At 38.7% G+C, this 26,203-nt stretch overlaps 1 protein-coding gene across 3 annotated transcripts in view; it reads left to right on the top strand.

The window, feature by feature from the left end:
• Window positions 1–220: 220 nt before the first annotated feature.
• Window positions 221–26,203, top strand: part of LOC141463548 (solute carrier family 12 member 7-like) — a 66,555-nt gene continuing 40,572 nt past the window's right edge. For 2 of the 3 annotated variants that reach the window (XM_074146026.1, XM_074146025.1), the window contains exons 1-6: window positions 221–347; window positions 16,659–16,753; window positions 19,027–19,149; window positions 21,684–21,830; window positions 22,550–22,604; window positions 24,480–24,610. In XM_074146026.1, coding sequence (XP_074002127.1) covers window positions 221–347; window positions 16,659–16,753; window positions 19,027–19,149; window positions 21,684–21,830; window positions 22,550–22,604; window positions 24,480–24,610 — 678 coding nt within the window. Of the gene's footprint in view, window positions 387–16,658; window positions 16,754–19,026; window positions 19,150–21,683; window positions 21,831–22,549; window positions 22,605–24,479; window positions 24,611–26,203 lie in introns of all 3 variants that reach the window. The other variant, XM_074146024.1, reaches the window with a different exon arrangement.

Genomic DNA, 26,203 nt, shown 5'->3' with positions numbered 1-26,203 from the left:
CCCTTCCCTTCCCTTCCCTTCCCTTCCCTTCCCTTCCCTTCCCTTCCCTTCCCTCCTCCCCCCCCCGCAGCGCCGTCACTCGGGCGCCGAAGGGGCGGGGGCTGGGGCCGCCCCCCGCCGGGTGAGGAAATGGCTCTCACGTGAGGAGGCGGCAGCGCCGGGCTCACCCTGCTCCCTGCCCTGGGAGGAGGCGCCAGCGGGTCCCGGGGCCGGCCGCGCCATGCCGACCAGCTTCACGGTGGTGCCGGTGGAGGCGCAGGGCGAGGAGCGGGGACCGGCGGAGCGGGATGGGCAGCGGCAGGAGAAGGAGGAAGAGGAAGAGGACGACGAGAGGGACCGGCGCTCCGGTGAGAGAGAGGGGAGCGGGGAGGTGCGGGGATGCGGGGGTGCGGGCAGCGCCCGAAGGCGCCGCCGGCGCTTTGTCTGTGGGGGAGCGGGGCCGCCGCCGGCAGCGGGCGGGCTCGCCCCTGCAGGGCTCCGGTCGCCGGCGGAGGGGCCGCATCGCCCCCGCCCGGCGGGCGGCGCCGGGGCTACCTGCCCAGGTGGAGAAGCGCCTTCGGGAGAGGGCGAAAGTCCGGCGCCCGGGGTGGCGGGGCGCCCGTCTCTCTTTGTTTCCGCAAGGCACCGCCGCCGGCCGAGAGGAGGAAGTGCCGCGGAGCGGAGCCGCCCGCGGGCCGGGGCGGTCGGGCTGCCTCTCGCTTGCAAGAAGGAGCTGGAGTAACCAGTGCCGCTGGTAGTTCACCAGGCAGATATAAGAGCCCTGTTGGAAAGCCGAGTCCTGCTGGAGCTCACCAGAGAGAGGAAGGAGAGCGCTGACCCAGGCTGTGGGGAAGAGCACAGCCGCACCGGCTCGCTCCAGGCCAGCCCTGTGCTTTTGCACCAGCGACCGTGTCTTGGGTTAATCAGGTGTTTGGTACCTGGCGGCGGGACGTGAGGAGCCTTGCCTCCTGCTAGGCCTCTCCCCTGAAGCTGCCTGGAGGAGCCAAATGAAGCCCGAGGTGAAGCTCGGGCATCAGGAGCGAGGGTCCGGTCAGGGCAGCGGGATGAGTATCTGTCTGCAAGCCGTGGTGGGGAAATAAGTTGCTTTTATCACTCGGATGACACGGCACTGCTCGGGTAGCAATAACTCTTTCTTCCTTTGGCTCAGAAGCCCTTACTTAATGCTTCCTCTTTCTGAAGTGTGTTGCGGCGGCAGTACCAAGTATGGTGCTTGAGTCACCGCTAGCGCTCCGGGAGCTAGTTGGGTCTTGCTCCTGATTTTGGACGCAGTGTTACAATCAGTACCCGTTCTTAACGGATTGGGTTTTGTTTTTTTTTTCCGCTAGGTGATCACGGGTGAGAAGATGGGCTTTTGTAAAAGGCACCTCATAACGGTGTCTTCTTTTTGTGGTGTAGATCACAGCTAAATAAAGCTAACACCACGTGATGCGGGATGTGAATGTAAAGAGATGGAAACATGTTTGATAAACTTAAATGTATTTACATTATTTTTATTTCTTTTTGCATAAAGATTCTTTAGGAAGATGATCCAGTAAAACACTAAGCTGCCAAACTTGAGTGGTTTTCTCCCAGAGCCAGAGCTTTCCCCCTCAAACCCCTACCTACCTGTAAGATACACGCTACATGTAGTTGCGTTTCTTTTGGTATATTCAAGCAGTGAGAAAGTGTGCTAATAACTGCCACTTTTTTTTTTTTTTTCCCCAAACTAAATGAAATAGAAAAAAACAAAATAGGAAAAAACCCCTGTTGCCACAGTGTATGCTGTACTGGATGGATGACAGCAGTACAGCATTAATCTCTTTGGGTAGTTTTCCTTATGGTAGAAGAGCTAGTCAGAAAGGCATGGAGTGTTGTGTTTGGTCAGATGGCATCTCAAAATACTGAAAATAAATACAGGCATAGTTAGGCAGGAGTTATTAGGCCATGCATAGCATCTGGAAGGCTTGGAACATTTGGAAATCTTGGGAGGGTGAGGGAAAGAGTGGAACTGGCACTCCCTTAGTGGCTTATTTGGCTTATTTCTAACTTTTAGGGATGTGACTGAAAAAAAAAAAAAAAAAGAAAAGGAATAATTCTTCATGCAATTAAATAGAATTTGTGTGGACTAGCAGTTACATTTGCAAAATGTTTAAATTTTCTGAATCTGTGTCACTTGAGCAGATGAATTTAGTTATGACTTTTCCTGTTAATGTGCCTGTGAAATAGGAAGTAGAGAGGAAAAACACTGAAAAGGGAAGGCTTGACTTGTAAGCAAGATGTAGTCAGGGAGCTCTGACTTCATTAAGAGATTAAATACTGTACTCGGATACAGAGGTTTGGGAAGTGAACGGCATGCTTAGTGTTGCCTCAGGTATTATACGGATGGTTGTGGTATGTAAACCTGTAATGCATAAAATTAACTTAATGCTGTGTAATCAAATAATTTTCCTTGACTTGTTCTTCTGAAAAATTTAGAGAATTATAAAATATAGGTACAGTTAAATGCTGTTGTAGTTAAATCCATCTAAAAGCCTGCTGCCGTGAGAAAAAGGCTAGGGCGTAAATATTTTCTTTCCTGCCCTTCTCCGCATCCCTGGGTTCCCTTCTGTTTTCCTGTACTTGTCCTTGGTGCTCATCGGACGCTTCACTGGGCTGGTTCAACGTGCTAAACTGGCAGAAAACTAAACTCCTCCAGAGAGAAAAATATGCTTCCCCTCTTTTGGAGTTAAAGTGAGCGAGTGCTACAAAAAGTCTATAGAGTTGTGTCAAGGTGGGAGGAGGGTAAAGCTGAGAGCAGGGATGGAATTAAAAAAACCAGGGAGAATGGGAACTTCCCCTTTGGCTCACCCTTAGCCTATATAGCTCGATATAAATTTGTTCCAGTTTTTTTGGAATCTAGAATTTTAGCAGTTTTGATTGACTTGTATGGCTTAAAAACCAAGTAGGTGTTCTGGAACTCTTGACTGTACTAGTACCCTGTTTAAAAAACAAACAAAATCCCCCCCAAACCAAACAAACCCCAACTGAACAAAAAACCCAAACTAGTAAAGTAATTCTGCTATCTTGTAAGCAAGGCGCATGTCAATTATTCTGTGCGTTTATCTCTTTTCACGCATTCTTATCTGATGCTCTTGTATGTAATAATGGACTACGCTGGGATGTTCTTCCTCTATTCTATACTCTATGAACTCCTTCATAGTCACCTGAAATTCTATAGCCTTGTATTTTCTTGGTTACGCGACACTCTCACATGTGTGAGGAAGGGGAAGGCTTGGGTGAGCGGCCCTTTGGCTGGATTATAGCATCAGCCAAAGTGGTCCTTGAGAAGAGTAGGGTGGTAGGCTGAAAATTAATCCTTGGATTGAACAGTATAGTTGAGGGTTGGAGCCTGCTGACCCACGTAATGGACAAAGTAGCAGAAAGCATATGTGCCTGTACAGAAACATATGTCTGTGTCTCTTAATGTGTTTATAGTACGCTACAAGGGAAGGGTAGTCAGGAAACAGTAACTGATTGAAGAAGGAGAGGAAACAAGGAGCCTGTTGTAGGCAGTAATGGGTGAAATTTTAAGAGAAATTCTGGCTCTGATTTGTGTTGGTTTTTTTGTTTGTTTTCATCACACATATCAGTAAGTGACTGTCTATTAGATAGACCTGTCAAAACTTTGTAAAGTTGATCTCTGTTTCGTTAGCAGCTCTGCATGTCAGGTGTTTCAAAGCATAACTTTTATTTTGAGCATCCCATAGCATTATTTACCTAGCCACTGCAGTGTCTTATTTAGAAACCAATGTGAGAACCAACTCCTACAAAATCTTTTTAAACTGAAGACAAAGAAAACCAGGTTTGTCATTGATACTCCTTGTAATCTATCAAGAAGTCATCATATAACTAATGAAGCACAAATGCTGTGAATTTCTGTAGAATGCTAATTCTTGAGAAGAGTGATCCAGAGAGGGACACACGCATAGTTTTTTATAAAACTTGTTTAGTCTTAACTCTATCACATTTTTCCCTCCCCTAACTGAATATTCTTATTTAGTCATTGGTCATTCTTCACACAGAAGGTGTTCCATACTTCTTGTTCTACTTTCTGTCTTTCTCTGAACTTTTTCCACTTCCGCCCTGATGTTCAGGCTGTGGTTTGAAAAAGTGTTTATTGAACTGGTGTTTTTATGAAGCAGTGATAACCAAAGTATCCCATTCATGAGAGGTGATGATCAGTTGGAGCCCAGCTGGTTTAGGATTGTTTTCCATTGTGTATGTATCTACTCTTAAATTCTACATCAGATTTTGCTTGTTGGTTTAACATTCATTTAGTATTGGAGATCTGCAGCTCTCTGCAGTTGGCCTGTGCCTTGATTATCCTAAATAACTTCAAATAGTTTCAAACTGTCACATCTTTGATCATCTCATGTTTTTTACTTCCGTTGCTGTTTATTAATGTGATAGAGCGTGTGTCCCAGCAGAACTTCAGTGACCATCTCCATTTCTGAAACCAGACCGCATTTGTCTTCTATTTTATTTTCTTACTCAATTATTTACCTATGGCTTATCTAATATCTTCTCTTTTATTCTATGGCTGCTTTATTTCCTTAAATATGTTCAGAGAAGGACTTCATCAGAAGTCTTTTGGAGATCTCAGTAGACTGTATAAATTAGGTTTCCATTATCCATGTGCTTTTTGATTACTTTTTTTAATTTTTTTTTTTTTTCCAAAGAACTCTTTTAGGCACGTGAGACAGAATCTCCCTTTACAGAAGCCACATTGGTTGTTCTTCCTTGTCACCCCAGTGTCATATTGTATAACACAATGTTGGGATGGAAAAATACTATTCCTGTTGCAGATAGATGCGTATCTGATGTTTGCTTGTAGTTGTGGGAGTTACACGCAGGGATTGTCTTTGCTCTGAGGGGCACTGGCTGTCCGGGTCAACTCCTGGTGGATGCCCCGCTCTGCTGGGTGCTCTGGCTGTTCCCTTCACTGTTTGACATGGCTACATGTATTGCTGTGCATATAGGTGTTCCTCTGAGCTATTGATAGCTCCCAGGGAAATGAGGCCAAATAAAGGAGCAGAGTATGGCTAATAAACTAAGTAACTTCACTGCAGAGTAAGTAGTCACTTAGCATTCTGTAACTGTTTAAACATTTCTTTTAGACTGTTGCAGTTTTGACCTTTTTTTGTGAAGGAGAGGATCTTCATGCTTGAAATGAAAAGAAGTTATTGTTTTTATTCCATTGTGTTAATTTCCTGTAAAGGAAATGCTGACGTTCTCTTACTGTACTGATTGCCTAAGAGCGAAATGTGAATAATTCTAGTCATAAAACAACTTTGAAAGTAGAATATTTCAGGAGTTTGATGAGAACATCAAACATAATGATATCAACCCTTATAATTTTAATTTCTCTGATCCTGTAATGAAAATATTATTACTGAACTTTTTAATCTCTTATTGCTGATTTTTCTTTTCATGATAATACTTTTGCAGCCATCAGAATATGGGTGAGTAAAGGTCTTTGGGTGTAACTGTTTTTTACTGTTTTTCATAATGGAACTCTTGCTTGTAATGTTTTGTTATTTTATATTTTTAAGGTGACCATTGTTGAGCTGAGAGCTCACAGGTAAGCGCTGTGAAGGCTGCCTTTGGTAAGGGACACAGTTCGTTACTGCACAGCAGATCTTATTAGCTGCTGCTGGGAAAAAAGGTATTTCTGTTTTTTCCAGTGCTACTGCTTATGGACTGTTTTAGGGAGCCAAACTGTCAGAAAACCAGCTATGACAGAAAAACAGTTGTCTGTAAAAAGTTGTTTTAAGAGGATTTATTTCCTTGAACTAGCTAATTGTGGAGTAAGTGTTGTTCCACCCCCACGCAGAAAACCACCCCTTTGGGCAGCACTAACCTGATTAATTTTTTCCTGTATCTTTGAACTGTGTTTTACACAAAAATAAATGCTTTACATAAAAATAGATACTAAAGCATGGGGAACGAAACAATTGGCACTGTTTTTATTTGCTCTCTAGACTAATGAACTATAGCGTGTTATCACAGGGGACTTATTTTCTGAATCCTAGTAGAAATATTAAAGCTTGATGGTGTCCCATCCATCATCCCTCTACTCTTCCCCCCCCCCCCCCCCCCCCCCCCCCCAAATGTTGCTTGGTTTAAATGAATTCTCCTACCAGTTTAAATGAATTCTCCTACCGGTTTTATTTTTTTTCTCCACACAATCCTTTTGTGACTTATGTGGTATTTTTTACATAATCAGATAAATTTCTTTTCCTACTTGATTCAATGTACCAGTTGAACAAGGAGCATTTCTGGTACAGACTATAATTTGTATAACTGGAATTATTTGTATGCCGTGGCTTTGTGAACTGACCAGAGAGTAGCTAGCAGAATTTTAATTTGGCTAATAGTGTATCTTATCTTGTCAGGTTTCTGTTTACCTTCCCCTACCCCAAGGTAATAAGAGCAGGTTTGGAATATGTTTTCCTTGGCTCTTTGCACCTTTGACACAGCACAGCAAAGACAAATTCAGTGGAGAAGGTGTCATAGCTCTCAGCAAATGGTTGTGAACGTTTCTTCCTTCCTTGCTGAAAGAAAAATACATGGTGAAGCACATTGGGTTTATGTGGCAAGGTTCTGGTAGAAGGGGGCTGCAGGGGTGGTGGTGAGAAGCTGCCAGGAGCTGCCCCTGTGTCAGACAGAGCCAGTTCCAGCCAGCTCCAAGATGGATCTGCCGCTGGCCAAAGCTGAGGCCATCAGTGATGTTGGTAAGAAGGGGTTAAAAAAAAAAAAAAAAAGACTGCAGCAGCAGTTAAGAGATAGGAGTGAGAATATGTGAGAGAAACAACTCTGCAGACAGTAAGATCAGTGAAGGAGGAGGGGGAGGAAGTGCTCCAGGTGCTGGAGCAGAGACTCCCCTGCAGTCTGTGGTGAAGATCGTGGGATGCAAGTTGTCTCCTTGCAGCCCATGGAACAGATATCCACCCAGCAGCTTGTGGAGGACCCCATGCTGGAGCAGGTGGATGTGCCGTGAAGAAAACTGTGACCTGTGGAGAGCCCACACTGGAGCAGGCTCCAGGAATTGAGCCCATGGAGAGGAATCCGTGCTGGAGCAGGTTTTCTGGCAGGACCTGTGACGCCTTGAGGAGACCCATGCTGGGGCAGTCTGTTTGTGAAGGATGGTACCCCATAGAAAGGACCATGCTGGAGCAGTATTTGAAAAACTGCAGCCCATAGGAAAGACCCTATATCAAAGAAGGTCATAAAGGACTGTCTCCTGTGGGTGGGACCTCATGCTAGAGCAGGGGAAGAGCATGCGGAGGAAGGAGCAGCACAGACAGCATGTAACGAACTGACTGTGACCCCCTGTTCCCCGATCCCTTGTGCTGCTTGTGGGGGGGAATGTAGATGAGTTGGGGGTGAAGTTGAGCCTGGGAAGAAGGTAGGGATGGGGGGGAAAGGTGTTTCTAGATTTGCTTTTATTTCTCATTACTGTCAATTAAGAGAGTAGGATAAATGAAATTAATTTTCTCAAGTAGAGTCTGTTTTGCCCCTGATGGTAATTGCTGAGTTATCTTGCTGTCCTTTTCTCAACCCACAAGCTTTTTTAATCTTACTTTCTCCCCCTGTCCTGTTGAGAAGGGGGAGTGATAGAGAGGCTTGGTGGGCACCTGATCAAGGTTGACCTAGCCAAGGTCAACCCACGGCTTGAAGTCTGTGGAAACTGCAGTCTCTCTGATTTCATATGCAAATTTTCAAGTAGTTGCAAAATTGGATGTAGTTTGATGCACTAGGTTGTGCAACACTAGGGTTTTGCTATGCTGCCGTGACTCTGCTTTACAAGAGGTATAACTCTTTCGCAGCTTCTCAACCCTCAAAACTGCTGTCCTCAAGTTTTAGGGCATCAAAAGTGTTACCTACTTAGTTTTAAAGGTCTGATGATAATCTTCAGAAATGGATTCATGAGCAATTAGTAGTATACAAAATTAAAGATGATCCCTTAATAACTTTGCTCTTGTATCAGAGCTATAGGAAAGCAATGGCTTTGCCATAAAATAAAGGCTTAATAATGTCTGTGTCAGTTGGACAGTATTTGTTATCCCCTTCTTGATTTCAACAGACTTCAATAATTCTTAATTAGGTACCTTAATTAGCTGTATTCTTTAGCTAACTCATAACAATCAAAAATAAGCAGCACTCAACCTGTTTAGGAAACCATTCTGGGAGCTTCTAGGAGATGAGGTGTTGAGTGGTAACTGCTTTGCAAAAATGGGTATTTTTTCTTTTTAAAGCTGTGTGTCTTCTTAAAAAAAAAAAAATCCGCTCTTTCTGGAGGAAGAAATAAAAAAAAAAAAAAAACCACCCACAACTTTTTCTGTTTCTTGCATTCTGACAAGGAGCACACAAGTTTGAAACTTTAAAATCTTCCTGAAAGCTTACTTTTTAAAAGAGAATAAAAACTTTTAGCACATTAATTCCAATCTTGAAGAATGGGAAGCTTGAGTATTTTTTTTCTAGCTTCAGAAAGGAAAGTTTAGAACATCCTTGAAAATATGTCGGAACTTTGCTTTGTTACCTGTAGGATGGTCCTGATAGAAACTTCCCAGGAGAGGATGTGCACACAATAGCTTGCTGCCATTGATTAGAGACCAGTCCTATCTCTAGCCCTCTACTGGCCCTTCTTGTTTTGTGGAACATGTGCTGAGGACTTGCACAAGCTGCTTTATTTTGCTAGTGAGGAACAAGAAGCAGTCCTTGGGGGGGGGGGGGGGGGGGAAGAAAATAAAATTCAAAATGGTGAGATACAGGAGGCAGGCTTTTTGCAGCATCGGTGAGCTAAAGCAGCCCTTTTAGGGGCCTAGTAAGCGCTAGAGCTGGTTCTAGGAAGGCAGAACTTTGGGAAATAAATGGGTTTGGAAGGAGCCTTCGACCCTTCCAGCCTTTCCACAGTTGACCATGCATTGTGGCATAGGTGTTAGGATCACAGAGAAGAGTAGATTTCGGATGCAATGTAAAGATTTGACCACAGGAACTAGTCCATCCGAAGCATAACATCCATTTAATAGAATTGAAACAGTTTGTATGGAGCTGTTTAAAGTATAGAATGTATGAAGATAGTGATATATCTAATATCTAAGACAGTTAACAGATTATGCAGCCAGTCTTAAAGAGGACCTATTTAATTTCAAAACACTTGTTTTTAGAAAGTGTTTGCAGTTACTAGAGTTATATTTAAGTGTTTTTTATCTGCTATGTCTTAAGTACAATTAATGCAAGCTCTATGTAAAATCAATGTTTAGCAACTATACTTATGGTTAATTTGCTTAAGATCTGCTAATATGTACTTGATGCACAAAACTGACTTATTTAATACATAGGTCTTTGGAATAGGCTGATACTGCTTGTTGCTGATGAATGCTGATCTGCTTAGTGCAAGTATTTTTAAAGTGCATTTATTTTATGGAAAGAAAACTTTAAATGTATTTATTATTAGAGGGAGACATAGGATGTTTTAATAACTTGACCCTGCCCGTTTCACTAAGCATGGTGTTTGTTGCTGACGGAAATCCTCAAGCTTAATTCTCTTTAGAGAGTTCTGGCTGTCAAGCAGTTTGGCTGTGTCATGTGCGTGCTTCACACTGCATGAAGCCTTAATGACTTGTTTCAGGATTAATCCAATACTAGTAAGAAACAGGATTTGAAGTCTTAAACAAAGCTGGGAGGAAGCAACTGTCAGTTTCCTATTTCAATTCTTGATACGTGAAGAATCAGCAGAGGGGAATAACTTGACTTTCCTTAATCATGAGCGAACAAGATTATGAAGAAAGTGGGCCAAATCCAAGTGAGTCTCTTTAAAAGACAATACCGTAGTTCTAATGCCTCTTACTGAAATAGCAGGTTCTGTTCTTCCAGCTATGCTGTAAAGAATTTATAAAGAGCTTTCGCAGTGCCTTTTCATTAGGAGTAGGCTGTGCTTAATCATAATAGTAGCCTAAGTAAAGGAAAACTAAAATTTAGTGACGTTGATAAGGTAAGTGATGGATGTAGTACTAGAGTCCTCCATTATGTAAAGGGGTTTAGAAGGACCTTAAGTATATCTTGTTCTTTTCAATATAACTTGCATAAATTGTGCTAGTCATTGATAAAAATAATGCAATAAATTGGTGATATAGTAAATATAATTAGACATTTCTTTACTAAAAAACCCTAACTTTGTAACTTTGAAGTAGATTGCACTGAATTCTTAAACCCATCTGATGCAAAAATTCAGAGGCAAGATGTATTCAAACAAGGTTATTGATGCCTTTTATAATTTGAACTAAAGCAAGGTAGTGGCTTTTGAAAACTTGAGTTTGTGTTAGAGCTCTAAAGAATACTTCTATATGTCTTTGGATTAGGAGTGGTAAGAAATTAAATTTTTAAGATTGTCTGAGTTCTCTTTAGTTGTCAATCCAAAATTTGGACCTATAGAAAGTAAATATGCATGATAGAGAAAATAAAATTACAGTTTTTGCCCCAGGCAGCTTTCTTGGATGTGACACTTCTATACGTTGGTTCTAGTGACTTTTAAACTTTATGTATTTTTACCTTAAAATTTATTTATATTAACAGTAAATGCTGCTTTACCCTTGTGCAGACAGGACCTCATCTTCATATTCTTAGTTTGTAATGGTTTGTTCTTAATGTGACTGAATACTAACTTCAAGAAAATGTTACCATAGTTTTTATTTTAAAACTGTTATTTTTCACCTATAATTGGAACCTTAAAGGTACATGGACTGTGACTGAGTTGCCCTTTGGAAACTATGAAAGGTTAGGACTTTTCTGTGAAGTATTATTCTTCAACTGTGTTCTGCTTTAGACAGTAGCATATAAAGTTAGAAATTTCTAGTGGGAAGCAAAACTTTCTGGTTTTACACATGTATTTGTTTAGAGAACAGCTATACCTTATCATAGTCAAGCTGTCTTATTTCAGGCCATGTTTTTCAAAAGTTTAGATCATTTCACTTCTTTGAACACCACCTGTATTCTTTTGCTATAAAAAAAGAATCTGCTTTTATTTTTCAGATAGATGTTAAACTCTTACATGACAGGAGACATAGATGCTTGCTTTTTTGGACAAAAAGTGTGGTTGAATATAAAGGCAAATAGGAACATTTCTTGAATGTGAACAATAACGACAGACACAGCGCAGGACAGCAAGGAAGCAGTGAATTTGGAAAGGATTTAGGGGTCAGACTGGAATAGAATAGCATGAGCTTGGTTTAATGCTGTGGTAAAGAGGGCTAGCCTGATCCCTGGAGCAGAGAGGTGATGATTAGACTTCTGTAAATAGCAGGATTGAGACTGGTGTTAGAAGGCTGTATTTGATTTTTAAAGTTTGATTTTTTTTATTTTTTTTTTCCCCTCCCATAACTTAAACTGGAGAGAATGTTGCCACAAAAACGATGAAAGTTTAGGAAAATGTCTTATGAATTTAACTGTTCCAATTTTTCAAAAGAAAGCTTGAGATGGTTTGATAAGTATAGTTACCTTCACAGACAGAAAATACTAAGTGCGAGTGGTTAAACTTGGAAGGTGTACTAGGGTCTTACAGGTAAAGTTTGAAAAGAGTCAAATTTAAATAGAAATAAGGAAAAACTTGTTTGGAATATTCCCACTAATTGAAAAAAATAATGTTTATAAAGGTAGTCTTTTTCCTTATTTCAGTTCTGAAAACATCAAGAGATAGACTGGTCAAATCTCAGTACGTGTTTTTTTTCAAAGTTGTAGAGCCTAATGCAGAAATGAAATTCTGCAAGTTGTGGAAAGACAGGAAATCAGATTAGATGGTCTAATATTTTTGTCCTTAATCTCTTGAACGGGCATCCTAGGATCACTTAAATGATCATTTCCTTCTACCCCAAGCCCTGCTCTACCACTTGCCTGAAGACAATACACCCATAACACTTTTTTTTTTTTTTTTTTTTTCCCCCCATGCTCTGCCTCTTTTGATTTGGGGAGGAAAAGGAGAAACCAACCACTATAGTTCTATGGTTTAGTAATATTGGCATCAATGCTAAGGAAGTGGTTCTGCTGACACCGATAGCTCATTCCTACATTGGTGGTGTCTCTAGTCACAACAGAAGCATTTGTGTAGTGAACACAAAAACTCGGTTGGATTAAAAGTAGCAGCAAGAATAAAAACAAAAGCAAAATGACTCTCTCCCAACTCAGCATTAAGCACACACCACTGTTAGATTTACAATATATGGTTGTGTTTGTGTGAGATACAGGGACGCGAATGGGTGAGTAGTATGTGTGAGAGGGGAATGACAGGGCCACCTCTTTGGTAGCAAAGGTGGCTTCTGCCTGTTTAACTTGTGCTGTTCAGTTCTGTTTTACACTGTATAAAATGGAATGATTTGAATCAGCTTAGAAATTGTTAACTGCTAACATGCCTTAAAATTTTCTACCTGTCAGTATTTGTGAGGGTTGCTGCTCTGAAACTTCTGAGGAATAGGAGTTTGAACAAAGTCTGTTGTGTCTATGACCAACACTTTGAATTGTGCTATTGCAGACATGTTTCTGGTGTAGGTTTTTTATGGTGTGTGGAAATGGTAATGAGAAATCACCTGTGGCATTGACAGCTCTAAACTTAAGGCTAGCACAACTCTGGGATGGTTTGTGATGACCTGTGTGGGTTATGCTGCGTTTGACAGTTGGGGGGCTGGGGTGTATGGGAGTACACATTGTGATCATCTGCACAAACACTCTGAATATTACCTTCCAGACTTAAGATGTCTCATACTTTCTCTGCTTGCAGCTGTTTATCTCGCATAGAAAAGAAATGTAATTTGATGCAGCTAATTTCCATGTAAATATAGCTACAACCATCACAGCGCTTGAGTATCTGTAGAAATCATGAGTAGGAGTTTTTGCATGTCCCGTCAACATGGAAAATGCCAGTCAGGCTTCTAGGAAAGGTACGTTAGTTATGGCTTTAGTTTGTCTACTGGTCCATCAGTAAGCACAGAGTTGTGCTATGGTGTTTGAATTTTCCATAGCAGATCAAAAATAGTAGTAATTTTTAAATTACTTTTAATTTAAAATTTTAAATTTGTACTTGGGGGGAGGGGAAACACTTATGGAGCTTAGGCTTTGATCATGTCATATTGGGTGGAATGGAGTGTCACATCAACAGGTGAGCTTTTTTGTGTGTGTCGTAAGACAGAGGAAGCCTTATACCATAATCAAGCCCATAGATGATTTTTGTTGTTTTATTTTTCCTGTCTTTTGGTTCTTTTAATTTTTCTTTTCTTATGGGTCTTTGGTGGTCCAAGATGAAATACTGACTCAGATGGACTACTAATCTAGTCCAGATCTAATATTTTTTGCCCATAAACCCTGATAACTTGAATTACTTTCAGAAATCAAATAACACTAAGTATAGATTTTTTTGGAGTGGTTTAATTGGATTCCAGAAGACATGTGCAGCTTAGAAGAATGTCTAAAACTACGTTGGAAGCTATCACTTTTATTGTATGTTTAACTTGCCTGTACGCCTTAGAGGAGTTTGAGTTGGTGCAATTTCAAAGAAGCCTGAGGGAAAGAGAGGTGATTTCCTTGTCAATCACTGGAACAGGCTGCTCGAGAAAGTGGTTGAGTCACCATCCCCAGAGTTATTTAAAAGACGTGTAGATGTGGTGCTGAGGGACATGGTTTAGTGTTGGACTTGGTAGTGTTACATTTACAGTTGGACTCTGATCTTAAGGGTCTCTTCCGACATAAATGATTCTATGATTTGATTATCTTTATGCTTCTTCATAGAATTCAAGGAAATAGGGTTAAAACACAAAGCTGTAAATGGATTGAGACTTGCTAGTGGAGTGGCATACCTACTTCTATATTCCACGTTACCTCAGGGGAAGCAGCTGAAATAGAAAAAACTATTTGCTCTATTTCACTTGATGCTTCAGTGGTGATGTTTACAGCATTTGTGAATATGTAAATCCTGTCTGTCTGTTTTTTAAGTTCTGTTTTTTCTAATGAATCCCTTATTTTGAAGAAAAGATGAGCTAAAGATTGGGATAGTAGCTTATTTTGTTGACCTCATTATAGTTGTTGACTGTGTGTTGAGATCCTAAAACTAGTTCTTTCTACTGGATTCTACTGTATTTCTGAGCATATTAGAAAAGCATTCTCCCAAAGGTGGCATTTTTAATTTACAGGCAATGTGATTTTGTTGACTGAAAACTCAAAGGAGCTTGTTCAAAGGTGTTCATAATTGTAGGATTGCTCAAAAAACTGCAGATGAGAGAGTACTAGTCAGTACATTTTTGTGGTCACTTTTTCAGCATTGATCCTCTTTCAAACAGAGCTGAAATAGATAACGCTGATCGTGTTAAATACTGTACCAAACATTTACAAAATATGAAGAGACAACTGTATTAAAGAAACAGGAGACTTCTATAGTCTGGTAGTGACAGGCTATTTTGAAGAGTAGCACTGGAAAGCTTTAAAATAGGTAGAACATTGGTTGGAAACGCTGATAAAGGATTTGAAGAATCAAAACCCCAAGTTCTGTGTTTTTTGCCATTCGAAGTCTGTTGGGTGTATTTGACTAGATTTGTTAAAGACAGTGTGCCCTGAGCTTTTTTTTTCTATTGGAGCGACACCAAGTAACTTTGTTTAGAAACACAAGCATATAAAGGAAGACTTCACAATTCACCTACCCACAGTTTAAAAGACTTAATGTACAATGCTGAGATGCTGATTTTTTTTTTTTTTTTTTTTTTTTTTTTTTTTTTTACCTCCAGAACTGGTAAGACAAAACTACATTCTTTAACCTCAGAATTGCAAATGCTGATTCACATTATTTGTTTGGCTACCCTTTTGATTAGTCTCATGATACCCACTCCAGTGACTTTACACTCCTATGGATGCAAAACAGTACTTGAAATTCCCCAGCTTACTTGAAGAATAACCCTTTCTGAAGGGATTGGAAGTACCCTGAAGGGAGTACTAATATTTAGCTAGTAAGTACAGCTACCAGCTGTCGGTAGGCAAGAAAATCAATAGGACTGTGGTCTTATCAATACAAATATCAAGCAACCTCCTTTTTATTTTAACTTGGGAGTTTGCCTTGTAACGAATGCATTGTGAAAACTTTAGCAAAAATAACATGGTCACTTCAAGGAATGGATATAAAGAAAAACAATGTTCCAACAATATTGGGAAGAAAGTGCAATGTCTTAACTAAGAAGTTCTAGTGCTTGTTGCTCTACACTCTAGTTGCTCAATGCTTTAGCAAGAAGATGAGAGGAATCAGCACGTATTTGCTTGGGGACAGAGTTGCTCTTTGTTGTCTATGGAAAAGCTAACTGAACCTTTCTCTAAGTACCGTGGCTGATTAAAGAATAAATGCCAATTTCTCAGACGGTCTTCTGCCAAACCAGTGTGTTCCATGCACTGGAAAACATCTTGAGGTGCTGTTCCATGAGGGAGAGTCTTTTGTGTTCACAGTGCTTCTTCTGCTGGCCTTGCATTAAGCATTGTTGGAAGAAGGGCACCAAGCCAGGCTGTAGGACTTGAAGCAATAGGGGACCAATTATAGTCTGTAGAAAACCCGAAAAACGAAAGCTGGAGGATATGGATACATTGGAGAAGAACAGTAGTTGTGGATGAACTCATCAACAGTTCTTCTCTGAATCATGGAATTAATTCTAGAGCCCTAATGAACAATAGCTGCCTTCCAAGTCTCTTATGATAGTATGTGGCTTCTATGTCATGATATAGTGATACTTTGGAGAGTCTGTCGGACAAGGGAGCTTGTAGAGCATGGTAGGGAATTTGTCAGGGATGTAGTCTCTCGTCTGCTTGAGGAACTGAGATCTATTTCTGTCTTTATTACAACAAAAATAATACTTTGTTCTGAAACGGGTGCCCATGTTTGAAAGAGCTTTGTTCAGGGACTTCATGTGGAGAGAAGTGTCCTAAAGGGACAGGAGTGGAGGGCACAGGGAAAAGAATACAACTTGTTCTCCAGATGTTCCTTAGTTTTGTAGAGAAGAGACTGTGTAGGTGCTGTTGCTGCAACTGGTGAATATAAAGGCAAAAGTGGCGTAGGCAAGGACTTGAGACTACTTGGAAACGTCAATGTTGTGACAGTATTGGCATGTAATAGCTTTTGTGTTACTTGGGCTGGAAGGCAGTGAAAGTGATGCTATATTTTTTTGAGGTATGCCAGAGGAGGTATGGGGAGCTACAGTTTAATGAGATTAATGAGATTTATTCTATTCCTTATTGAAATATCAATGTAGCATGTCATGGAGGAGGCTCCACAACCTTTGCAAAATAATTCCTTTTACATTGTGGTGTTTTTGTTTGTTTTTTTTTCATAAATTCCTGCCTCAACTACTGCATTTTTTTTTTGAGTGAGTCAGTAAAGTAATGAAAAGGTAGGTTGGGGTTTTCTGTTGCTAATGTGAAATTCTACTATCAAGTGCTTTTAAGTAAACTGAAGAGATGGGGCAGGGGAGAGATCAGCATACGTATTAAAGAATAGTAAGTAATAGTTAAGAGGCAGCCACTGCCAGTGTTATTTAGAACCAGCATTTTCTACTATTCCTTTTATTGTATACCTTGTCTTTTTTTTTTCCCTTTTTTTTCTGATTGTTGCACTTTTCCACCAGGGGATGGGATTGCCAGGGAGAGTAGTCCGTTTATTAACAGTGCAGAGATGGACAGAGGAAACATGTATGAAGGAAAGAATATGGCTCTCTTTGAGGTAAGTTAAATACTCCAAAAACATGTTTTACCTTCGATTGAGTCTCTGGTAGTAAAATGAAAACAAGTAAATCTCTGGGTTTTTTTTCTCTTGAAATTTAGGGGTGGGGGAGATCAATTTTAATAACTCTTCAGTAGTTTAGTTCCTGCTGACATTACATTTCAGTGGATTTGAATGATGTAATAATAAAAAAAGTGCTACAACCTTTTTTCTTCTATATTTCAGTTTATCTGTGTAGGCAAGAATGGTACCTTTGTTATACATTGATATGAAGATATGAAATAAGCCTTCTTGCATTTAAAATTTTTGGACTAAGATCTAGAAATTGTTGTCAGAGAAAGCTTCTGAAAGTGGGGGTTTAGCAAAGTAGTATCCAGCTTTAAAAGGATTAGAAAATATAAGTTGAACAGGAGAAATACAGACTTCTCTTAAAGCAGCAAAACTATAAAACTGGCTGTAATAGCTTATGACATATATCATATGTAATATTGTCCAATTACAGCGTAGAGCATACCATAGCTAATTCCACTTTCCAATATAAACATCTACTTTATGATACAAGTTTAATACCTGTTTAATTCCCTGAATGACTGCAAACCTTTTCAGAAAAGAAAAATATATTTATATGGTACATCTAAGTGCCACTTTTGCAATGAAATAGTACTTTTAGTAAAGTTCAACCTAATTTCTTCTGCTCTAAGCAACGTCAACTGGTCTTGCTTTGATGCTTGCTATTAACAATGACCAAGATCCTTCCAACATTTTCTGCTTAGCCATCTTGCTGTTGCATTCCACCCACTATTTTCTTGTCATCCTCTTGTGCTCATCTCTTCTTCCTTTCAAATATCTTTGCATAGAGGACATGATCTTTCAGTTCGCTCTTTCTGCATGACCCAAATAAGGAGTGAAAAATAGTATTTTTACTATTTTTCACTAAGTTTTAGAGAAGATTGTGCTAAGGATCAAAGTAATGTTGGTCACTGATTGTCTTTGTCATGTATGGAATTTCTTATGATTTTTTGGAAAGAAACCATGGCAGTGGAGTTCTGTCACTGAATTTCTCTCCTTCAAGCTCTGTTCTATAAAGCAATGACCACAACGCCCTGTTGTTCAAACTAGCTGTCATATACCTCAGTGTTGATAAATTTGCCATAGCTGCTTTTTGTCCCTAATCTCCTTTAAATATATGCTTGCATCAGTTATTTTGAATAGTGGCTAACGTTAAATCCTCAGCTGATGATATAATGATGACTATCTTTTACATATCTGGGATTATAGATCATGCTGTTACAGTGTTGCCCTGAAAGCCTTCTAATGACTTCATCACCATTGCTGTTGCAGTGGTGAATCTTTTTGGTAGTATATATGTTTCATAGTATGTTTCCTACAATCTAATTCTTCTCATGTTTTCAGCTGACTTGTGTTTGAGTTTTTGTATAAACTGTTACAAAGAAGTTTGGCTATTATAACCATGATTATCATGACCTAATGCCTCAGGCAGAGATGCCTTAGTTCTTGTCTCTGTTTGCAATCCTGATATCTTGTCTTCCTTCCAATATTTGATGTTGCATACTTGATTGAATTCTCTGGTTCTGCTTTTCTCAAATACTTTTATTATATATGCTTCTCCTGGATTTTATTGTTAGCATGTTTTTGTGTTGTAGAGGATATTTGGCTAAAGGAGGATGAGCTGACTTCTGTGTCAAGTAATATTACAAATTATATGTGTATGTGCCTGTGTTTTCAACAAATTAATACTTTGGAAGTAGTATCCATGGTTTAAGATAAAATATGTCAGCCTGCAACAGTAGGCTTGAGAGTGATCCTTAAATATTTTGAAGCTTGAGAGAATTATTTGAGACCACTCTAGACATAAGCAAGATGTTAGAAAAACACCCTAATGATTCGATCCTGCCAGTACAATCCCTAAAAACCCTATTGTGATAGGAATAGATTTTTATAATTAACAATGTCCCTTCTCTAGATTTCCCTTTCTATTGCAGCTCTACAAGCTGCATATTGTAAGGCAGTGTAAAAAAGTGAAAGAAATATTGCAAGATAGCCTCATAGTGTTAAACTTCTAGAAAGATGTGGAACTATTGTTTGTTGAAAGCTGACTGGTTTTGTCATGTTAATTTTTGGATTTAGGTGAATTGGGTGAATCAAATGGTGAATTGAATACCCTGTTGAGTATGTGTCTGAAGAAGTATCATAAAATCATGACTTTTGAAGAAAATTATTTAATAAATGCAGTATTCTTAAAATCCCAACAGGAAGAAATGGATAGTAATCCTATGGTGTCATCTCTTCTTAATAAACTAGCAAACTACACTAATCTGACTCAAGGTGTGGTGGAACATGAAGCAGATGAAGACAGCAAGCGAAAGGAAGTCAAGGTATTTAAACTTCTAATAAGTCATTGAGACAAATCTAGCCACAAAGAGGAACATTTTTTCAACCTAAAAAGAAAATATGTGGATGCCCAAAAAGAGGAGTGAGACTTGTAATATTTAATTTAAAAATGAAGTGCTTATAGTAGGGCTTGTGTTGGTTCAGTGTTCTCGTTAGCATGTCTTAGTGAGACCTTGCTGTGAAAGCCCTAGATAAAAGGCATGCAAAGCCAGGACCTGAAACACACAGTGCACCCAGTTTCCTTTTCGTTTCTTTTCTTCTTCCTTCAGTCCTTGTATGAGTGTCAGTACTTTTTGTCTACCTCTAGTGAGGATACAGTATGACTTTTTTTTTTGTCTGGTTTATTAATGCATTTTAATTGGCTGGATTTTTACCTAAAGTTGAAATTTAAGGAAAACTTGAGATGAAACGGATCACTCCTAAATCCATAAGGATATTTGCTTCTGTTAACATGGTAGCAGCTTTTCTGAATAGCTCTCTTGTGTCTGTGTGTCGGAGTAAGTATTTTTAAAACCTAATGGACACATTCCAGTAAAACATTTTGTTGCATACCTCAAAAATATGATATTTCATGGGGGGTGGGAGAGAAGGAAGGAAAGTCAAAGGGTCTTTTTGGCACATCCCAAAACACACTTGCTAGGTGACAGCAACTGAATTCTTCAAGGGTTATCTACTGGATAGCTGAAGTGCCTATCCAGGCCTCTGTAGAAATGGAACGTATGCAACAGTCAGTCTGCAACGAGGTGTTGGATTGATCCCTCTGTGAGCAGGGAGCTGTTTCGTAAGGAAGAAGCTTGGATCAAAAACATGTGACCTGACAGAGTAGAAAAGCTCCCAGGCAAGGAGGGATGATGAGCTGGAACTGGTTGAGCGTGGTGTCTGAAACTAAGAAATTTACAGTGGATACTGGGAAAACGAGAGTACTAGGAGTCACTTATCTTTGTGTATAGGAGAAGGGGTGCTGTTACTGAGTTTGTATGCTGAGCTATGGAGAAAGGAGAAGCACATAAGAGTGAATGAAAGGAAATAAACATATAGCAAAAGAGACAGATATGAAAAGGTGCTTGAAAGTAAGGTTACGACTGGAGCTCGTTTGACTGGAAGAGAGACTTATGGTATGGTAACTGAATATTTGCAGTAGAACTGTTCGCGTTACTGCAGGAAGTTGGTACCAGGACAATGGACAAGGGTGAGGAATAAAGTCCAGCTGTTTGTTTTAGCTTTTTGCTTACCCTGCACTTGTTTGTATGTGGTGTTTCTTTTTGTCTTATTGTGCTTGTTCTTTTTTTTTTGTTTTGTTTTTCTATTTGTTTTTTCTCATCTGAAGATACAGCTTGAGATAAGTGAAAAAGAACACTGATTAACTCACACTTTCGTTAGTGTGATCCCTGTCCTCCATTCAGCTGTTGTGCAGAGGTTTTTGTTAATGCAGCACAGTGGTGGTCCCTCTGGAACCGACTAGCCAAACGAATGCTGCATCCTCACTTGCATTTCATCTCCTTTGAGCACCATCTGGTGGCCTGAAAACATGCCTGTGTCTTTTTTCAGCCTCATGTCTGAAATTAAGTAATGGTTAAGCAGTAGCTGGGCAGAGTACCGTTTTTGTAGTGCAATTGAGACAGTATCATTGATGCTGCACATGAATATTGCCCAAGAAGCTAAAAATAAGATTATAGTCTAAATGGCATTCCATGTTTCCTTATAAGTACTTGGGAACTTGGTGTTTCCTTACTAATTTTTTTAATTTACAAAGCTTGCTTATTTATTTAAATTGATAACCTTTTTTCACAGCTTGAATTGTGATTTAAGAAGAGCTTCTGTATTCTATTCTTCTATTGCTTCTCAGTTGAGTATTTCAAGGCCTCATTTCTTCATAAGTGTAGAAGCCTGGAACTTAAATGATGAAGCCTGAATGCTTTTGTGTGTCCTGATGATGATCACCAGCAAATAAAAATCATAAACAAGTATACTAAGTTGTGGCAGGTTTTACAACTTTTGCAAAAATAATTTGTAGTTGGCTCTGCATTTTTTCTGGCCTTTTCATAATATCTTGTCTGTTTGTTTTTTTTTTTTTTTTTAAAAAACTGAAAACACTTATTGTTGAATATCATTTTGTGGGCCAGCTGCAGGGCAACTAGTGGTCAACTTTTTGCAGAATATATTTCGTATTTTGATTATGGCAGTTACTTCTCTTCCACGGTAGTCTATAACTGGTATTTCGGAAGAAAGTTTGTAAAGCTTTGCAATCAACAGATAAAGGGGCTTCCTACTCTATCAAGGTTTCATCCTAATTCCTATGGAGCAAGAAGGTTTGCTATGACAAATAGCTTTCTGTCTTTTCAGGGACCTTTCTGCATAAATAGCCTACAAATGTTTGTGAAGCTGGACACTCTGAAGCTATCCTTCAATTTCACTTGGCATTTGTTCACGAGGCATTTGTGATGTGTTTGTGGAAGAGAGTGCTTATGGACTTAAATTGTTTAGTGCAAATGAATTAATGTTCTGTTTTTGTTTCCAGGTTCCACGTATGGGCACTTTTATTGGTGTGTACCTGCCCTGCTTGCAAAACATCTTGGGAGTCATCCTTTTCCTACGTTTAACATGGATTGTGGGAACAGCTGGAGTTCTCGAGTCTTTCATCATTGTGTTCATGTGTTGTGCTTGTGTAAGTTGAACTTTTTCTTTTGTTGGCCAAGCTGTCTGTTACAAGAGTACTGCTGCCTTCTAATATATGATCAGCAGAGAAATAGTTCTCCCTAATGGCTAAGCATTAGTGCAATTGAGAGACGTGGAATATATATATATATATGCACTGAGTGTCATGTGTCATTCTAGCCTCTATGGAGTTTCTTTGAGCTGATCGCAGTAAGCTTTTGTATAAAGTATTGTATTGATTTTATAAAATCAGCTTTTAGCAAATATTTCATGATTTATAATGAATTTGAACTGTTCTGCTTTTCACAACTTAAAACAAACTGAGATAAACTACAAATCAATCCACAGCACTATGTCCGTAAATTAATATTTTGAAATGTAAGACTACTATTAGATGATATTGTCATAACAATGACACTTGATCAGTTTGTCACCTGCTATTTAATTGGAAGAATGAACTTCTTATTTTAAGTGTATTCAGTGGTCTGTACTCTTCCAGTTCTTTTTAAAGACTGTCTCGAACATCTAAATTAACTGAATCTTCTGCTGAAAAATGTAGTATTTAATTTACATGAATATCCCTAAGCAAAGACATGATAATTTTTGGTTGTTGTAACATCTTAATTTAAAAAAAAATAAATTCCTAGTTTCATGTAATCACTTTTTCTTGCCCTATCTTTCAAAAAAAGTTTCAGTATTTGAAATTTCCTCTATTTCATCTTTCCACAGACTATGCTAACTGCAATTTCAATGAGTGCAATAGCAACAAATGGTGTAGTTCCAGGTAATGAATAATTTTCTCTTAAATAGTGAATAGTCAAATGATGGAAGTTTAAAGTTGGGATAAGACATCACTCTAGCTTGAAGTATCAGAAGTCATGTTTTTGTGTCAAGTGCATATTTCCTTTTATCTGATTTGCAAATGACTTAAGGTGAAATGCAATCTCTTTACTGGACCTTCTAGGAATTATGAACTGTAGCACACTTTTGTCATCAATCATTTGATTCTGTTTGAATGAATGATCAGATGTTATAATTTGAACTAATAGAGACTTGTCTTCAGGAGAAGCAGGTTTCTTTATAAACTTACAAACAAGGCTGCTCTTTTTTTTTTTTTTTTTTTGGCTGAATTTGCCTGGACTCCATTTCTAAACACTAGAGCTAGTCATGTTGTTTTGTGCAAGAATAGCACCCAGTCTGCTGGCAGAAATCTCTTTCTAGATAAGTGCTCTAGGTTATGATCATCTCCTTAAATTTTCAGGATAAACAGATGAACTTGTACCTCTTTAATTATGAACCTGATTTTTATTTTTTTTTACACAAAATCAGTTAGCCTTTGAAGCTCTTATCCCTTTCAGTTTCTCAAAACATTAATTGATAATACCAGTGTTTAGATGTTGTTGTGAAATCTGAAGAGCTCACCTAATTAAGTTAGAATTCTTCACTTGCATAGCTTCTCTAGCTTAATAAGGGTTTCCAGAACTGATGCATAAGTCGTTGGGCAAAAGTAAACACTACGACTTGTGCGGAGTGTAGAATAATCACATTTCATGGATACAGTACCATATATGAAATATAAATACAACAGAAAGTTGTTTCAAATACTTATATTTTATAATGAAACGTAGTTATTCTAATTGGTGTTCAGATAACTAAAACGTTCTGCTCTTTTCCCTCTCATATTTTTCAAGTTCATTGAAAAGGTTTTGCTTAACATCTGAGTGTAACAGAAATCTTTGGAGTTGGTGGGTCTTACACTAGACAGGTCTTCATTTTCACTTTTTTTTGTTGGTGCCAGTTTCTTAGAGAAATACTGCTTATGCTGGAACATACGGAGAAGGCAGGAAGCACAGACAGGAATCTAGGATTGAAAGAGACCCGAGCAGCAGGATCATGTTTCTTGCTGTTATATGCAGCAGCATTATGTTTAGTTAAAGGATTGGTGATGCATCATGAACTTTGTGGTTAGTTTCTCATTTGTTCATATTGAAAAGCAGTTTCTTATTTGCAGAGTAATTTTATACAAGGTTGGTGTATGTTTATTTAAAGTAAAGCACTTCCTTTCTCTGTCTCCTCTTTCTTCCTCAGTTGTCATGAGTGGGAAAAGCATCATGAATTTAAGAGAAGATTGAGAGGGAACTGGAAAGGAGCATGCCTTTTGGTGGGGGATTAGGGGGAAGTTGAGATAAAGAGATTGAAACTTAGAACCTTATTGAAAGGGAAATGGTACAGTGGAAATAAGGGGGAGGAGGAGGAGGAGGGTGTTACGTTCTGGGGCATTACTATTAGTATGTTAGTGAGACAAATTCTATTTTGTCTGTATCTCATAAAGACATTATTCTGGAAGTTTGTTTGTGAACAGTTTGAGGTTAGAAACTAAAGATTGATTCACATCTAGTTATACCTGTATATCCTCTTCTTAATTTACTTTTAGATTGTTTAGCTTGTGGATTTTTTCCTCTTTTTCCTTGGTGTTTATTTTCTGTTCCTCAGAAAAATGGACATGAAGATATTCACTATGAAATGTACATTTGAACTGCCTAGGTGGTATAGACACTGAATACAGTTTTGGTATGAACATTTCAATGAGAATGCATGCAGTAGTTATCTTGATTATGTTGATTGAATGGTTCTCTACTAATTTTTGTTAAATTCACAGCTGGAGGCTCTTACTACATGATTTCAAGATCTTTAGGGCCAGAGTTTGGTGGAGCAGTGGGACTTTGTTTCTACTTGGGTACAACTTTTGCAGGAGCTATGTACATTCTTGGCACCATTGAAATTTTATTGGTAAGTACCAATAAAAGTACTTAAGATTAAATGTATTTGGGCTGGTTTGGGAGATTGCTGAGGAAAGCACTTGGCCTAAAATTCATTCTAGTTTGGTGACTTTTAATATTTTGATACTATATTTCCAGTATGTCACTACTTATTCTTACTCTACTTGTGACTATTTGAAAAAATTCAAAAAATTCTGATCAGCAATGCAAAAATAAATTAAAGTCTGTTTAATGTTGTCCTGGTTAAAGTAGTAACCAAACAGAATTAGGTAACTGACACTTATTAATTCATACTAGATATATCTGTTGTCACTGGTTTATAACATGTTCTGAATACCAGATGTCTCATAAATTGTGCCTGTGCTACTGTACACCTACAGAGTTGCAAGTAAAGCTGTATTTATTTTAGTAAGGCATATCTAAAATTCCAAAACTAAAGCTATAGGACCAAACTGGAGACATAAACAGGAGATGAAAAATAAATAGGAAATATTTCAATAAATTATGCAGAAAAAACCCATCATATCAACAGGTAGACTTTGTAGACTTAAGATTTAATTCAATGATTTTTGTACCAACTTAAAACTACAACTTCTGTATCAAAAATGAAAAAAATACTACAAGAAATAATACAGTCCCTAGTGAAATGTCACATTAGGTTGCAGATTAAATCATAGTTGACATTGCATATTTTCAGGGCCTCTGAAATGTCGTTTGGATTTAGTGACACTTAGCTATTCTAGGTTAAAAATAATTTATTTACAAACGTGAAGGAATTAATTTCTTCTTTAAATCTTTGTCTGCATATGTTCATGGTGCATCACAGCAAACTTACAAAAAGTTTGACCCATATATTATGCTGCTTTTATTTTCCAAACACCAATGAGCAGATGCATATAGTACTTCCTTTAGGTCACCTTAGACTTGGAAGCTAAAGATGCCATCTTTATAGTCTATCTTTTTTGCTTTAGCTTTTCCCTTCAAGTCTGAATGATGTCTTACTCTTCCCATCCCCCCCCCCTTCTTTCATGTAACACAAGAAGGTTTTGGTTCCTTTCCTTGTGACTCAAGTTTTAACAAGGATGTGGATTTCATGGTATTACCTATCCTTTGTCTTTTCAGCATCTCTTTTTTTTTGTCTTCTTGCTGTAACTTCCCAATATATATCTTGTTTCATTTTTCCCAGGCTTTGAGCTCTGAATTCTTTAGTGAGCTCTTCAGGGGAGCTTCCGCTTACTTTGTATCTACTGGAATTAATTTTCCATTTTACTGTACTAGTTTTGAGATCATGACTAAAAGATTTTAAATCTTACTTTATAGTAAGCAGTGACTCTACATTTCTGTTGGAAGAGCTGCTTACTCTAGGTAAGTATGGCATAAGTCCTTTTAAGCCATAGGCATAAACCAAGGCATAAACCTTGAGGTTTAAGAGGATTCCTTCCAGATGAAAGTCTTTGGACTCGGCATCAGACAAGCATTCCCGATATAACTCACAGAAACTTTTCACCTTCTACAATTCTTGATACTGCCACGTGCACTGGGGAAAGCTGCTGCCCAGTGAAAAGTTATGGAGAACATGAAGGGCATATCTTCCATGAGGCAG

This window comes from Numenius arquata, chromosome 3 (genome assembly GCF_964106895.1).
Source record: "Numenius arquata chromosome 3, bNumArq3.hap1.1, whole genome shotgun sequence".
NCBI lineage: Eukaryota > Metazoa > Chordata > Aves > Charadriiformes > Scolopacidae > Numenius > Numenius arquata.
This window is presented reverse-complemented; position numbering and strand designations above follow the sequence as displayed.